The sequence below is a fragment of the Moschus berezovskii genome, chromosome 16, assembly GCF_049115385.1.
Source record: "Moschus berezovskii isolate FMDL1 chromosome 16, NW_MosBer_1.0, whole genome shotgun sequence".
Lineage (NCBI taxonomy): Eukaryota > Metazoa > Chordata > Mammalia > Artiodactyla > Moschidae > Moschus > Moschus berezovskii.
The window spans coordinates 836921-853785 of record NC_142475.1 but is presented as its reverse complement, the minus strand read 5'-3'; the positions used below and the strand labels follow the sequence as shown (position 1 = coordinate 853785).

Below are 16865 nucleotides of genomic sequence, written 5' to 3'. Positions count from 1 at the left end.
TAGGGCTTTATTTCTGACTTAGAGCTGTTTGCCCCTGTGTCAAGACAATGACAGAAAAGAGTGATAAACACAGATTTCCTCCAGGCTCTGTTTCTAAGTAGACTTCTTAACCAATCCTGAAAAGCCTTTTGGTTATTCTAGATGTGAGGAGGTATTTTCTAGTGGTACTTTCACTAGAGAGAAGAAATTGGGAAAACTGAACAACATCAACACCCTGGGCTGTAACATCAGCGCTGTTCTTAGTCTTTGCTTTCTTATCTGCAAATCTGTAGACACAGATCATCAACTGGCTGTAAAGTTCTCCTATAAAGTGGATCTGTTGTTACTCAGTCGCTAAGTCGTGGCCAACTCTGCCAGCCTGTGAACAGTGGCGTGCCAGGCTCCTCTGTCCTCCGCTACTGGAGTTTGCTGTCTCCCAGAAGTTAAAACGGATATTAAAGTAATAATGTAGAATCCAGAAAAGGGCTTCCGAGGTGGCCTCATGGTAAAGAATCCACCTGCCAATGGGTTCGATCCCTAGGTGAGGAAATCCCCTGGAAAAGGAAATGGCAACCCACTGCAGTATTCTTGCCTGGAGAATTCCATGGACAGAGGAGCCTGGCGGGCTACAGTCCATGGGGTCATAATGAGTTGGACACGGGTTAGTGACTAAACCACAGAGTCCAGAAAGAGTTCGAACATAGAGGTCGTTTTGTTCAGTCCCCCTGCCGCAAGTCCAGGAGTCCCTTCTACAGCATCTCTCGTGGGTAAAGCGCAGCAGCTTCTTTCTCAGACCCGCTAGTAAAGGGACGAAGGTGTTCTGAGCGCGAGCGTTTCAGTCCAAACCCACATCTCTGTGGCTCTGCCTGCTGATTCTAGTTCTGTTTGCAGAAGCTGCACAAAGTAATCTTGTTTTATCTTCCACATGAAAGCCCTTCAGATATTTGAAGACATCTATTATGTGCTTCTGATTCTTATTTTTCCTAGGCTTAATTCATGCTTGATCAGTCCCATTTCTTTCAAATGTTCTTTGCATGGGCTTGTCAACCAGAACTGCTAAGTCTATGAATTATTCTTAAGTCAAATATTCCAAGACTTCTTATGGTTGATGATTTTGAACCTGTACAGAGCTGTCATCTGGACAAGGATAAAAAATGGATTGGAATGTTCTTAGAAAAGTTTAAAGTAGTTCACCCATGAGGATAATGGTGCCTGTGTCCTTATCTGGATCTTCTGTTTTTGTCTAAACCTTTATACCAAGTTCGTCCCACAACCTTCATGAGAGGGGGGAGCTAAAGACTTCTTGAATCTCTTTGTCCTGTAGTATCTGCTGCTGCTGAGTCACTTCAGTCGTGTCCGACTCTGTGCGACCCCATAGACGGCAGCCCACCAGGGTCCCCTGTCCCTGGGATTCTCCAGGCAAGAACACTGGAGTGGGGTGCCATTTCCTTCTCCAATGCATGAAAGGGAAAAGTGACAGTGAAGGCGCTGAGTCGTGTCTGACTCCTCGCGACCCCGTGGACGGCGGCCCTCCAGGCTCCCCCGTCCCTGGGGTTTTCCAGGCAGGAGCACCGGAGTGGGGCCTCGCCTGCTCCGCCTTTAGTATCTACCCACGTAGTAAATTCATTGATGATTTAATTGCCTCTGCCTTCCATTCTTGCAACCTGTTGCTAGCATGCTGCTAGTTAGAACCTTTTGAGAGCTACCTGTGTTTCTAAGTACATTATTTACACTATCACAATCCTATAAGGTAGAGGTTTGCTTGCACATTTTACAGATAAAGAAACCAAGTCAGGGGGTGGTTAGACTAGTCAGCCGGGAGCCCCTAGCAAATTCCTGGTGGGTGCATCTCCCTCGCGCCCAGATTTCTACTCATAGTTCCAGTCTGTGTTACCTCTGCTGCATTTCACACTTATTTCATTTAGTTTTGTAGATTTGCTTGTGGTTTTCTTTTTCAATAAAATTATAGGTGAGCTGACACAGGGATCATACAGTAGGAAATTTTGTATCTCCCTTAGAGTACAGTGGCTTGGTGGCTCAGAGGGTAAAGAATCCACCTGCAATGCGGGAGGCCTGGGTTCCATCCCTGGGTCGGGAAGATCCCCTGGAGAAGGGAATGGCAACCCACTCCAGAGTTCTTGCCTGGAGAATGCCGTGAATAGCAGCAGAGCCTGGTGGGCTACAGTGCACAGGGTCTCAAAGAGCTGGACACGACTGAGGGACTGACATGAGCAGAGAGCTTTGGTTATAGCAGGACTCTCAGTAGTGACTGCTGGGATGAAAATTCTGAAACACTGACAGTCTCTCCCAGGGCCTGGTATCCCAGATGGCTGGCAACAAGTTTCCGGTTTATTTGAATGTCAGCGCTGACTGAGTAGAACATTATCCAAGGTTTGCATATATGTGGTGTTGAGTCTATGTGTGTGCATGTGTGTTTACATGAGTAGTTTACACAAACTTTCGGATAAATATTTTAAGGGATTTTGATAAAACTGGCTTGCATAAGGCCTGTGCTCCTTCTTAAACTTAACTGTGTAAATGAGATTGGATAAACAAACGTATGAGGGAGCGGACAGGCCAGTTAGTCCTAATGGGGATCGTTTTAAGTTACTGTTGCATAATCAAGTAACAGTGTTTTGAGAAAAGTTGTGCTAAACATTATCAACTTTCCCCAAATTGGGTTTATACCTTCTGTAGTAATACAGCTAATGGCCATTTCTAATATGATGTTTTTAAGCCAAAAAAAAAAAAAAATTAAGGCAGCACTATTTGTTTTGTGCAAGGTTTTAGGCAGTGTTTCAGCAAATTAGGCTTTGACATTTTTAAAATATCTCATGGCAGTTGAACAGAAATTGGAATTTTTTTCTTGCCCCTATTTTACTGTCCAAATGAAAGACTTGGCATAAAACCTTGGGGAAACGAAAATTCCACTTCTCCCAATATGGTATTACTTAATCTCACTTAAAATAAACAATAAGAAAGGAAGACTTTAAAGAAAAGCTATGGCTACAATTTTTTTTTTTTATAAATAATATGCAAGGAAGGACTCGTACTGAAGCTGAAACTCCAGTACTTTGGCCACCTGATGAGCTGACTCATTGGAAAAGACCCCGATGCTGGGGAAGATTGAGGGCAAGAGGAGAAGGAGACGACAGAGGATGAGATGGTTGCACGGTGTCACTGACTCAATGAACGCAAATTTGAGCAAACTCTGGGAGATAGTGAAGGACAGGGAGCCTGGCGTGGTGCAGTCCACAGGGTCACAGAGAGGTCACGTGAATTAGTGACTGAACAACAGCAATAATAAGCAGTTTTCAGAAAACAGTTGCCAAGACAAGGGTAGCACCAGTTCATTGGTCTCTTTATTTATTTACATTGTGTGAAATGCAGATCAGCTTCTAATGTGGCGTGTTAAGCGTTGCTTCACAATACCTGGACTGCACTGGACTGCAGTGCTTTGATGAGAAGTGCTTTGGACTGCAGCTTGTAAAAGGACTTCCTGTCCTGTGTTAGCACAGGATTGTGGGGTGCCTGAGAAAACCCCTGCTCTAAAACGACAGGCAGAAAGGCCAGTTGTCTGCTCACCTCTCCTCTCTTTGCCATCTTCTCGTGGAGCCTCGTGGTTATGATATTTGGGGAACAAAATCGTAGAATGTTTGTGTTGGGTTGAGAGTGATTCCACTGCTGCTGCTCTCCTTTGAGGGGCATGGTCTTGATCCTGATGGAGCCGGTGCCTGCTCCTGTATCTGTTCAGACCCCCCATCTTCAGGCCTTCTGTCTACAGAAAAGTCACTCACAGCCCTCTGGAGTGCGTGCGTGCCAAGTCGCTTAGTCGTGTCTGACTCTTTGGGCCCCCATGGACTGTAGCCCGCCAGGCTCCTCTGTCCATGGCATTCTCCAGGCAAGAATACTGGAGTGGGTTGCCATTCCCTTCTCCAGGGGATCTTCCCAACCCAGGGATTGAACCCGGGTCTGCTGCACTGCCTGGGGAATCCCACGACCCCTGGGATGACCCACATAATCTTGTTCTGCCTGCATTGGGAGGGCTAGAGCTCTCAGTGACTCCGGGCCTTTCTCTCCCATTTAATCTGAGTTCTCCATTGTCCCATGTCTTCTGTGCTCTGGCAAATAGTTGGTTCACTAATCTGTAACAAACTAATAATAAACTCATCCAGGCTAAAAAGCCATATTCATTACATATAAAATAGCCAATCAATATATTGCCCATTCCATTAGGAATTTTAAAGGGCTTCCCGTATGTGAATGTCTTAACTTAAAATATTCTTTAGTAATTAGCATTTTGGAAGTCTGGTCGGCTGGTTCGGGGAGATATTTTTTGGACCGCTAAATATAAATGAGTACATTCTTTGATGTCTTTAAATTTTAGGACCTTAACGTGATTATTTATGTGATTATTAAAGCATGTGTATCTTCCTTCAGTTGCAACATGAAAGAGCTGCATGCTAGACTGTCACTGGATATTATAAAAAGTCGTTGCCAAGAAAAATTTTTTATGAATGATTACTTGAAGGAATATAATTATTTCTCTGGATATACTGTGTTACTCTGGAATAAAACCAGATAAGTTTAAAGGCATGAATCATATTAAATCATATTTTTTGAAGTTTCATAGAATTATCTTTTGCTACATTCACTGAAATAACTCTTGTGTTAAAAGGGCAATTAAAGCTTGTATGTGGCTGCCCAAGCATATCCAGAGAAAAATTAATGGCCTCAAATAAAGAATATTGCTTTAAGGACTAAATAAACGAAAAGAACAACAGCAAAAAAATAAGCGCAGAAAAGCAAAGATAAGTGCAGAACTAATATTGCAAGTTAAAAAAAACTATCCTCAAAAAATTATAATCTGGACAAATATTTAGCTTTTCTATTTTGGAGAGAAAAGAGAAAGGTAGGAAAACATCAGTTTGTTACTGATAATGGAGCCTTCCCAAGTGGCTCAGCTGTAAAGAATCCGCTTGCAATGCAGGAAATGTGGTTCAATCCCTGGGTTTGGAAGATCCCTTGGAGAAGGAATTGGCAACCCATTCTAGTATTCTTGCCTGGGAAATCCCATATTCAGAGGAGTTGGTAGGGTGCAGTCCAAGGGATCACAAAGAGTCGGATACGACTTAGCAAGTAAACAACAGCAACAGTACATGGAGCTATAACCAGAAAATATGTTGTCGGTTGGGAGATCACACAACTCTGTGCTAATAAATGTGAAAATCAAAATGAAAAGGTTAGGAGTGGGGTGGGGATGGAGCTGGGAGGGAGGTTCACAGGGAGTGGACATGTGTGTCACTGTGGTTGATTCGTGTTGATGTTTGGCAGAAACCAACGCAATTCTGTAAAGCAATTATCCTTCAATTAAAAAATAAATTTAAAATTAAAAATTCAGAAGAATAACTTCATGGGAAAATATCCAGACTAGAAAACCAAGAAGTAAATAATCTAAGTAGATTTATAAATAAGATGGAAGATATTTTAAAGTTGTGTAGGAAATATCTTCCAAAAGGGAATAGGCTCATATGATTTTCTCTCTCAAATTATTCTTTGACTTTTAAAGAGTATGTCATTCTCATGGTACTTAAGCTATTGCGAAACAATGAAAATATGGAAAACTTTCTAACATTTTTTAAAATGAAGCGAGAATGATCTTGACACCAGACCTTTTAAGAAAAGAATATTCTCAGTCAATTTTGGTTATTAACATAGATCTAGAAGAAAACAGTTGTGCAAAATTGACATGATACAAAAGCAGTAACACGCAGATACAAGAAAGATAAGTTAGCTTGGGAGGAAGGTTCCCTGAGGGCTCTTTAGACCCTAAAAAGTGTCTGATTAGCAGATGCTAAAGGGACTCTTGGGAATCCAGTGAGTTGCAGAGACAGTCCAGGACTGCAGAAATTCAGGCCTGGGAGCATCATGAAGGCTTGCTTGCGACCCAAGACGGACAGAACCTTGGAGGCCCTCGGACACGTCATTGACCAGGTCTTGCCTCACAGAGACCTGACTCTTCGTCTCTGAAGACTTGACTGGTGTCAGTCTTACAGGAGCTTTGGAAAGGCAGGCAGCAGCAAAGGGCTGCATTCCCCGTGACGCCGTGGTACCCCAGGTCCTTGCCATCCCCTGGACCTGCCTCTGGGAGTCACGTGGCCCTCCCAGAGGGACCCTGTGTGGGCAGCTTACAGCGCCTCCTGAGCAGGGCCGAGTGCTGCTGAGAAGCCACTAAAGGGGTCCCAGTCATCTCCTTCTTCAGTGAGTGGCCGGGTGGAAGGGCCACCGAGGAATCCGTTACGGGAAGGACTCGGGAAGCAGTTGCCCGCCTTGGAGGCCCGCTGTGTGCAGCTGCCTCAGCGGCCGTGTCAGATCTCGAATCACTCCGTGTTAGTCAAACAGGGGAATGACCATGTATTCCCAGGCATTCTCTTCGTTTACAGCCTCTTGTCAAGAATCTTCCTTTTATTAATTTGTGTTTAGAGTGAAATATACAGTGCTCTAAGGGGTGCGTTGCTTCCTGAAAGTGCCAGCACATGTTGGCTTGCTTGCCTGTCCCAGATGACGGCGTGTATTTTATATTCAGCCTTCTCGAAACACCCGTGTGCTCTCTGTTTCTAGGACTGCTGTTACATCCCATGTGAAAAACAGGAAATAAAATGAAGATTTTCCCCTGCAAGATGCAGTACTGCGTGCTTCCAGCATTTTTGGTGATGACTTGTTTTTGCACCATTGTCCAGGGTCAAGGTATGGAAAACTTTTAAGAACTTCATGGGGGTCTGGGAGTCTAGCCATGCTGGTTCTGATGATCACTTTTTATTTCATTTGCCTTACTAGTGCTTCACGGGTTCAGCTGTGTTTTTAGGCAGGGTCACGTGTTGGCTTTTCCTCAGTTTTACCAGCTGTTTACATTGTAGAAATGTGCCACAACTTTGATGAAGTTACAGGTCACTAGTGGCTGAGCATATTACTTTTGCGGTAGTTGGTTAAATAGCTCATTTTTAATATACTTCTGAAATGTCATGCGCATTTAATAACTAAAGTCAAATTTGCAAAATCGATTCTATTAATAAGGAGCTGTAAGGTGTGTGCTATGTGTCTTGATCATGCCTTGTCTCTTAAAAAGAGTGTCTACAAAATATTTCTGCCACTTCATACCTGGTCCTTATTTTTGCTCCTTTCTTTAAAACTGAATGCACAGTCTAAAGGTTACTAACGGCCTGACAGACGCTAAATAGATTCTATGCAAGATGAACCCTCTAGCATATCCCATGATAAGTTTCCCTCAAATTTTAATTTCTCCTACTTATAGAACAAGTGTTCTCTAAATGCATTTAGTTAAAAAATGAGACAAAAGCTAAGGTCTTTTGTTGTTTGTTTGGGATTTTTGAAGATCACTTGGGAAAACAAGCCAAATAATTTCCTGCTGTTTCAGTATGTTTTGCTGAAGTCATTTCTTTGAGATAGCATCCTAAACTGTGTTTTGAAAGGGGAAATACTCTCGCTGCCCATGTGGCTCCATTTCTACCACTCAGAGATTTTTGGTTGCAAATAAAATAAACTTTCTCTGGCCAGTTTAAGCAAAAAGTATGTTTACTGGTAGATAATGAAGTGGTTCATACAATAGTTAAATAAGCTTTGGAAAGCGTAGGAATCCGGGAACACGCTGGATATAGTTTCTAGGAACTAGTGACCATTTCTTTGAGGGCATGTTTTTGGAATGGAGTCTCAGAGCTGTTTTCCATCCTTCCACGGCTGCACACAAGGTTCAGAGTCTTGGGAGAGTCTGCCTGGCTGCTTTCAGCCTTGGTCTCCCCAGTTCGCCAAGGGAGGACGGCCGACAGCGCAGCCAAGGCTCCATGGAGCAGGGAGGGCGTGCTGTTCCTTGGAAGAAAACCAATGTGCTGTTGGAAATTCAGGAGGGAGGTGACTGTGAGTAGGGAGGAACAGAAGATCTTCATGTTAGTGTTCCTTGCTGAAAGGCAGTGTTTCAATGAGGGACTTCCCTGGCGGTAAAAATTAGTGTTTCAAGAAATTAATGAGACTATTCCATTAGAAACAAACATAGGTTGTCTCTTGTCAAAATAGCAAGATTTCAGCTGAGTTGAGTGGAAGTGGAGGGAAGGGAGGAAGGGAGGGCAGAAAATCAGCCCTTTAGTGAATTGTCATATTATGAAAGGAAATTTCCTAAGTACCTGATAACAGTGAGGCTTTTTTTAGAATGAAATAAGCATTCCTTTTCTGCCTTTGAGCTTTGATTTCCATGAGGATGATTGTGGTGAAAATTTTTAAAGAAAAACCTTCCCTTTCAAAAAAATACAGCACAACAAAATAAAAATACCCCTGTACTTTGAGCAATGAGCCTAACCTGCAGGCAACGACTGGATGCTCCTTAGTCTCCCCTTGCAGTCCCCCTTGGAATGAAGGTTGTATTTCACAAATGTAACTGGCCCTACCTCACATAGAACGCCTGACGTCACTGTGTGAAAGATGAGTTTGCTGGCTTACTCTGGGTTCTCAGCGTGTGCCAGAAATCAAGCTTTACATTTAATTTTTGTCTTTTTTAAGAGGAATAAATTTTAACTGTTGAGTGGAGGTTGGAAGGAGGCTTAGAGGGAGTGGATCTACGTATGTATAGCTGACTCACTTTCTTGTATAGCACAAAGTTTTTCTGTTGTACATAAACTAGCACAGCATTGCAAAGCAATTATACTCCAAGGGAAAAAAAAAAGAGAAGTAAAACAGTCCTATCTACAACTGCATCAAAAAGAAAAAAATACCTTGAAATTAAAAAAAAAAAGATTTAACTGACACAGATTATCTTTTGAGTCAAGTTCATGCAAGCATCTATATTTATTACTGGAGTTAAGTACATATGCTTATTGAAGGGGCTCCTGAGTGCTTGCAGAAAGAAAAATCATGGCTCTGGTATTAAATATGCACACGTTTTTGGTCCGTGAGATGAGAACGATGGCTTCTGCACTGCACTCACCGTGTTCCTGTGGCTCTTTCTGCCCTTGCTTTGGCGGAAGTCCCAGTGCTGTCCACACGTGGAAGTGGAGCTGTCTTTGAAGCTCGAAGCTGTGACCTCATGCTGCTTTCTTTCTTAACTAACATATCTTCCTTTGAGTGTTTTTTCCCTAAAGGCAAAAGCCTGAAGGAAATGTAGACTTTGTGTGTAACCAAGATTTTCTTTTAATAACTGTGAGACTGTTTATGCATACATAAGCAATAGACGGGTTCTGTTGATAAAAGAAAATGGCAACATTGCTTTTCGCTAGTCGTCGTAATGGGGCCGTCATCATATAAACCATTTGTAAGTTGTTTTTGAATGTTGATGGATTGGGTCATTGCCTTTGCTTCACTTTTATTCCCTGGAGTGGTTCAGTGGAAGATGTTGCTGTTCTGGGTTTTGGAGCACCGTCCGTGTTCTCTGGGTGTGATATGGTGTCTGAGTGTGGTCCATGCCAACCTCATTACTTCTCCTGGAAGTTCAGAAGCTCAGCTCTTGACTAAAAAGATGTTGTAGGCTAAAAGCCCTCATTTAAAGAACAGCAGCCTGGGTAGAACATACTACCAAGATTTCTAATATTTAACCTAGGAATCCTGAATGTTAGTTCTTTGCCCTCCTTGAGATGTCAGGCAAGACACCTGGGGTGCAGATAGATTGGGTGATCCTTTGGAGACTGCCCAGACGGCAGCCTCCCCTCTGCTTGGGACTTTTCACTCGATGCTTCCCAGGCGTGCCCGCCCCCTGCCTCCTGTGCATTCGTGCAAAACCTTGCAGTGAGCTCGGCCAACGATGTCTACCAGCCCACGGGCAAGGTTTGGCTCAGAAACTGCATGTGCTGTTTAACATTTTAAGATTCTTACTTTTAATTTTCTTCTGTAAATAATAAGAATCTATCTACAAATAGATTTTTCTCCCCAAGTTCCAGAGGAAGCAACTAGTATCAGTTCCTCTGTTCATCCAAATTTAGGTTTAGCCAGCCTTCTCTTGTAGCTCGAAATAGTAGTTCTTATGATAAATCCATACTTTCCCATAAGCTGGAGAAATGTAGACTCATTCATGTCAAACTGAGAGTGGGAAGCTAGTGTGTTTATTGCTTGACTAGCATTCTTTACTAAAATGTAGCAAAGGGCAAGTAGAAAGAGAACACTGCTCTTAAGACTGTGTTCTTCGGTACTTACTGATTTGACGAGCAGAGAGCTTGATGAGGAGTGAATCGCTCGTTCTTCTAGCTCAGTGAAGGGTGACTTCTTAATATAAATCTTCTCCTGAAGAAAAAGAGCATTTTGTTTGGGATCAAAGATGGGCATAAGCCAGTATGTAAACCTGGATGAATGTCTTAGCGTCTTCTTGCTCCCTTTATGTATAAAATTGGGACAGTAATGTATTTTTGTGAGTATTAAATAAGCTTGCGAGATCGTCCACTAGATGAAGTCAGGCTGGGTGGGAACAAACACTTGCTGAGTATGTGTTACAACAGACTATGTTCATCACTCTCTGTAACATTGTCACTCCTCCTATGCAGAAAGTATTACTGCCACCTTTTCTAAAAACAAGGCTTTGAATGAAGCAATCACTTGCTCAAGATTATTCATCTAGTAAATGACAGAACTGGGAACCAAACTAACATCTAAACCCCACATAATACTACATACCTATTTCTTTCCTGGACTCTGTCGTAAAGTGGGAAAGAAAAGACCAGGCATAGAAGTAGGTAATAAGTGCTAACTTTTCTGTCAAGCATTAAATTTTCTTTTGTGACAAACTGATTTATATATTATTCAGTAAAAATCTTATGAAAGTATTTCTTTTGAAATTCTGGAACATTGATGTAGAGTTCCAAGAACATGTTTTGAAGTTCGAATGACTTACACAAAAAAGCAGTATAGACCTTTTTAGTGAATTATGGGAAAAGATTGATCTTATTACTATAACATGTCTATAATAGCCTTGAATTATCATGTCATAAAAATTACTGAATTAATAAAGTGGAAACCTAAAGGCAAAAAACAGATCATGGTCTACCTAGATTACAAAAGTTCATGTGATCAAAGTAGAAATGTTCATCCTTGTAACATAATAAAATTACTTTGCAAGGTTGACTTCATTAATTAAGCTAGACTAGGGTATTACTTCACTTTCACTTTTCACTTTCACACATTGGAGAAGGAAATGGCAACCCACTCCAGTGTTCTTGCCTGGAGAATCCCAGGGATGGGGAAGCCTGGTGGGCTTCCGTCTATGGGGTCACACAGAGTCGGACACGACTGAAGTGACTTAGCAGCAGCAGCAGCAGCAGCAGCAGCAGCAGGGTATTACATGGAAAAGGCGATGGCACCCCACTCCAGTACTCTTGCCTGGGAAATCCCATGGACGGAGGAGCCTGGTGGGCTGCAGTCCATGGGGTCGCGAAGAGTCGGACACCACTGAAGTGACTTAGCAGCAGCAGCAGCAGGGCATTACATTCTAACCCTAAATCATAGTTGTTTGTCACAAGATCAGTTCAGTTCAGTTGCTCAGTTGTGTCCGACTCTCTGTGACCCCATGGACCGCAGCACACCAGGTCTCCCTGTCCATCACCAACTCCCAGAGCTCACTCAAACTCATGTCCATTGAGTCACTGATGCCATCAAACCATCTCAGCCTCTGTCGTCCCCTTCTCCTCCTGCCTTCCATCTTTCCCAGCATCAGGGTCTTTTCCAATGAGTCAGTTCTTCACATCAGGTAGCCAAAGTATTGGAGTTTCAGCTTCAACATCAGTCCTTCCAATGAACATCCAGGACTGATCTCCTATAGGATGGACTTGTTGGATCTCCTTGTAGTCCAAGGGACGCCCAACAGTCTTCTCCAACACCACAGTTCAAAAGCATCAATTCTTCAGCGCTCAGCTTTCTTTATGGTCCAACTCTCACATCCATACATGACCACTGGAAAAAGTACACAAGATCAGTACGACTTGGCAAATGCTTACCTCTTAAGTCATAAACAAATGGTCTTGGGCTTGTGCTATTTTGCAAGCAGATCAATTCACTAACGCGGTTGTAGAAAGAACACGAATTCTTGAGTCTTGAGTTTTCTGATTACATTACTTTGTTTTTTCAGTTTAACAATGAAAGCTTAAAAGCTTCAACGTTTAAACAATTTTTGTTTTTCCTTTTCAGTTGCTCCACCCACAAGGTTAAGATATAATGTATTATCTCATGATAGTATCCAGATTTCATGGAAGGCTCCAAGAGGGAAATTTGGTGGATACAAACTTCTTGTGACTCCAACTTCAGGTAAAAATATCAACTGTGTTTTATTAGAGTATTAGCAACTTTTGGCACACAGGAAACTAAAATGTATAGTGCTAAATGTGGCTTTAATCTCATTTGAAAGACTTTTGTTTTATTTAATCTTTCGAGCTTGAAATCTTATCCTCCACTCAAGAAAATAATATTGCCTCAAATCTAAAGACTAGCTGTTGGGCTCAGCATAATTTTCGTACTATCAAAAATCCTCACTACCTCTGTTTCAACATGCGTGAGTGCTTGTGGTCTATGGACACTTGAAAGTTACCGCTAACGGTTGTGACCAGCTGAGCCAATCATGGTTAATTATGTTGCTCTTTAGTCACTAAGTTGTGTCCGACTCTTTTGCAACCCCTTAGGTTATAGCCTGCCAGTCTCCTCTGTTCATGGAATTTTCCAGGCAGAAATACTGGAGTGGGTTGTCATTTCCTCCTCCAGGGGCTCTTTTCCAGCCAGGAATCGAACCTGGGTCTCCTGAGTCTCCTGCATTGGCAGGCAGATTCTTTACCATTGAGCCACCTACGATTAATTAACTTAATAGAATATTATTCAGCAATGATGCATCAAGTTATAAACTTTAAGTAGACACAGTGGGCATAAGTGATGCATTAAAGCAAGAAAAGCAAAAGTTAAACAGACTTACTGATCATGAGGATACAAATAGTTGTGTAAAACTTTCAACAATTGAATTTTGGTTGTGTTTTTTCTTTTTCCTTTCATGTTTTTGATCTATAATCAACTGAAACAGTACAGAGCATGTTGGGAATTCCTGGTGATTAGGACTTGACGTTCTCGTTGCCAGGGCCCTGGGGTTCAATCCCTGGTCAGGGGACTAAAATCCTGCAAGCCATGCAGTATGGCCAAAAAACAAAACAAAAATATAGAGCATGCAGAGGAATGCTGCTGCTGCATGGGTGTCGTGGAGACTCGAGTGCAGTCCCTAGTTCCTTCATTCCAGCTGGTTGTTGAGTCTTCCAGCGCCTCAGTTTCCCCTTCCGTGGAATGTGCGACAGTACTGGTGCCCACCTCACGGGGCTGCTGCGAGGTTTGAAACTCAGAATGCGGTCTGGGAACGGCAGCGTCGCGTCGCCTGAGAACAAGTATGGACTACGGGGCCGCACCCTATATATCCTTTGCGCTGGCACCCGAGTGTGAGGTTCCCGTGCATATTCACGTAGGAAGGACCGGTCGTGGGGACTAAATGAGCCAGTAAACGCAGAGCACTCACAACGGTGCCCGGCAGATCTGAGGGCTCAGGGATTCTCAGCCGTGATTGTAACAAAGAAGCTCTGTGGTGTATCTCTCAGGTCTCTTTCTTCCCATAAAACCCATTTTCACATAGTACATAAATACTTAGTAGTAGCCTATTTGCATAATGTGTGTGTATTTATGTGAATGTAGCATTTGTTCCTTCCGTTGTGATGAAAATGGTCACACAGAACCGGCCTCCCTTCTGTTGGAGACTCATCCCCGCTCATTTAACGAGGAAGACAGATGCTCTGTGACTTCAGAGTGGGGACATCTTACTCCGCACTGGATTCAAAATCTCAAACAAAGCAGACCGGTGACATGTTTGGCTTCTTGCTTGGTCACGAAAAGGAAACCTTTCCTTATTAGCACGTTAGGCACAGACTCCTTAGAGTGACTCTGGTCCGGAAGACAATGCACACTCTCCCCACGCTGACCCACGGAAGGGACTCAACCAGGGACAGCTCTGTTTTATTCTCAAGCCTCCGTTCGGAGTTTTCATTGTAGAACACGGCCCGATGTTTAAATAACGTTGACTCCTAAAAATGCAGTTTGTTTTCTAAAATAAGCCATCGTGGGAAATTTAAGAGGCTCTTGAACGTTATCGTGATGCTAACGGTCAGTGTATAAGTCGCTTATTTGTCGTACCTCTGAGAATTCCCTTTGTCTTGAAAAGTAGTTTCCCTCCAAGTAATCAGTAGGTTAATTTTTGGGGATTAATCGCTGGTAACACTAAACTCTTCGGTACTCCAAGCAAGTGTGACTGAAGGATCAGACCCTTAGAAGTACCGTGGAGGACTTCCCTGGGGGTGCAGTGCATGGGAATCCGTCTGCCAGCGCAGGGGACGTGGGTTCAATCCCTGGTCCGGAAGATCCCACATGCCATGGAGCAGCTAAGCCTCTTTGCCACAACTGCTGAGCCCGTGTCCTACAGCTTCTGAAACCTGCCTGCCTACAGCCTGCTCTCCACAGCACGATGTGTGCACGCATGCTAAGTCACTTGAGTCGTGTCTGACTCTTCGTGATCTGAAGCCCGCCTGCCTACAGCCTGCGCGCCACAGCGTGATGTGTGCACGCGTGCTAAGTCACTTGAGTCGTGTCTGACTCTTCGTGACCCTATGGACTGTAGCCCACCGGGCTCCTCTGTCCATGGGATTCTCCAGGCAAGAGTACTGGAATGGGTTGCTATGCCCTCCTCCAGGGGATCTTCCCGACCCAGGGATCAAATTCGTGTCTCCCTGAGTCTCTTATGCCTCTTGTGTTGGCAGGCCGAGTTCTTTACCAGTAGTGCCACTGGGAAGCCCCCATAACAAGATAAGTCACTGCAGTGAGAAGCCTGCTCACCACAGCTAGAGGAAGCCGCAAAAGCAGTGGAGACCTGGTGCAGCCAAAATAAATAAACAAATAAAATTGTTTTTTAAAAGAAGAAACGACTTGGGTGGCTTTTGAACCAGCCTCAGCCTGACCCCTCAGTCTTCTCCGCTGCAGCACCTCCAAAAGTAGACCTGCACTTCCTGCTTAAACACCCCAATGACAAACAGAAATGGAGGTGCAAGCAGATCGTTTCTCCATGAAAACTGGGTTTATTTCCTGTGGGGACCCAGTGTCCTTACTGCAGTGGCCCAAGCCAGTGAAACAGTCTTGACACTCCGGTACCGACTTGATCAAAGCTAAAATAAATAGAGTAAATAAAAGGAGTAATAAATGAATCTAGACACAGGGTGCTTGTAGATGTGTTAGCGCTGGGAGATGAGCTCTGTGTGTTGTTTATACCAGTCTTTCCCAAAGCGCTTTCCATGGTATTTGGCAGGATGTGATAGCTGTTATACAACCAGACGGTTTAATGGTCAGGTAAATTTGAAGAGCGCCATTCTAAACAGAGTTAAATCTTTTTTATTACAGGATTCTCAGCGTCTTTAAAATAGTATACCCCATGCCTCTCAGAGAGGAATTCTAGTACACAGAGTTTTTCTAAGGCTTTTTTTTCTTTTTAGTGAAACACCTTGAGAAAGATTCATTGGATGCATTTTGTCGAGGATGAGTTTCAAATGATAGATGTTTCTGAAACCAAGTTTAGCTTCTTGGACACAAATGCATGTATTGCAGTGGGTTTTGGCAGGAGACAGGCTCAGCTCTGCCTTACAGTAGTGGGCAGCAGAGGTGATAGGGTCATCGTTTTTCAGACTTAACATAATTAATTTTATTACCTGCTAAGTCACTTCAGTCGTGTCCAACTCTTTGTGACCCTGTGGACTGTGGCCCTCCAGGTTCCTCTGTCCACGGGGTTCTCCAGGCGAGAATACTTGAGGGGGTTGCCATGCCCTCCTCCACAGGATCTTCCCTACCCAGGGATTATGTCTCCCGCATTAGCAGGCGGGTTCTTTACCACTAGCACCACCTGTGATTAAAATGCACTGTAGCCTGTGTTATACTTGATTAATTCAGCAAATTTCTGGCCCTTTTGCTGCTACTGCTGGAGGAGCAATTTTAAGTTAATTTTCCTTTTCTCAGGCAGTAACCACTGCCAGAAATAGAGAAGAATGCATGTCTGGAACTTTGCTTTCAAGTTGATACTGAATCACTAGCATTTTCAGCAAAACTTAGAGGTCAGTCTGGCTTGATGGAGAGACCATGGGAGTTTGGAATCTTTTCCAGAAAGAAGCTAACTTTTAAGTAGCCAGATGATGAGTGGTTCCTTCAGCATTCTGAGCCACTGATGCTCAGATTCAGGGTAATTAAATCGCTAATGCTTCAGAGATGCTTTGATTTGCTTTAGAGAGGCCGTAGGAAAAATGCCAGTGTAGGTAATTACGTTCAGCCTGTCCATATCTTTCCTTCACTTCCAGGTGACCTTCTTTCCTTGCAGAGTGTATCTGATATTGAGGGCTGACTCTTCTAACCTCATGCTGTGGCTTTCCCTAGTGTATCAAAGCAACGGTGCATTATGTGGGAGAGGTGTGTCTCACCTACTTTAGACAACTGTTTAAGTTGTCTGATGCAAAGAGTATAAGTGAAAAAGAGGATGGAAATTACACCAAAATAGTATTATGCAATACTCACCATTATACCTGTTTTTAAATATCTTCACCTTTAAAATCTACATTTCTGGTTAATGAAATTTCTTAATGGACACAGTTAATGTACTTCTTAGAACTGATTTATCTTTATGTTTTATTTTAGGTGGAAAAACCAATCAACTGAATCTCCAGAACACTGCAACGAAAGCAATTATTCAAGGTCTTATGCCAGACCAGAATTACACGGTTCAGATTATTGCATACAATAAAGACAAAGAAAGCAAGCCAGCCCAAGGTCAATTCAGAAGTACGTATTTACAG

General features: G+C 43.1%; 1 protein-coding gene across 3 annotated transcripts in view; it reads left to right on the top strand.

The window, feature by feature from the left end:
* The window catches only part of COL14A1 (collagen type XIV alpha 1 chain), a 228547-nt gene that overhangs the window by 12871 nt on the left and 198811 nt on the right, over window positions 1-16865 (top strand). For all 3 annotated transcript variants that reach the window (XM_055431577.2, XM_055431576.2, XM_055431578.2), the window contains exons 2-4: window positions 6601-6726; window positions 12151-12267; window positions 16708-16851. In XM_055431577.2, coding sequence (XP_055287552.2) covers window positions 6639-6726; window positions 12151-12267; window positions 16708-16851 — 349 coding nt within the window. In that variant the 5' untranslated portion in view covers window positions 6601-6638. The remainder of the gene's footprint in view (window positions 1-6600; window positions 6727-12150; window positions 12268-16707; window positions 16852-16865) is intronic.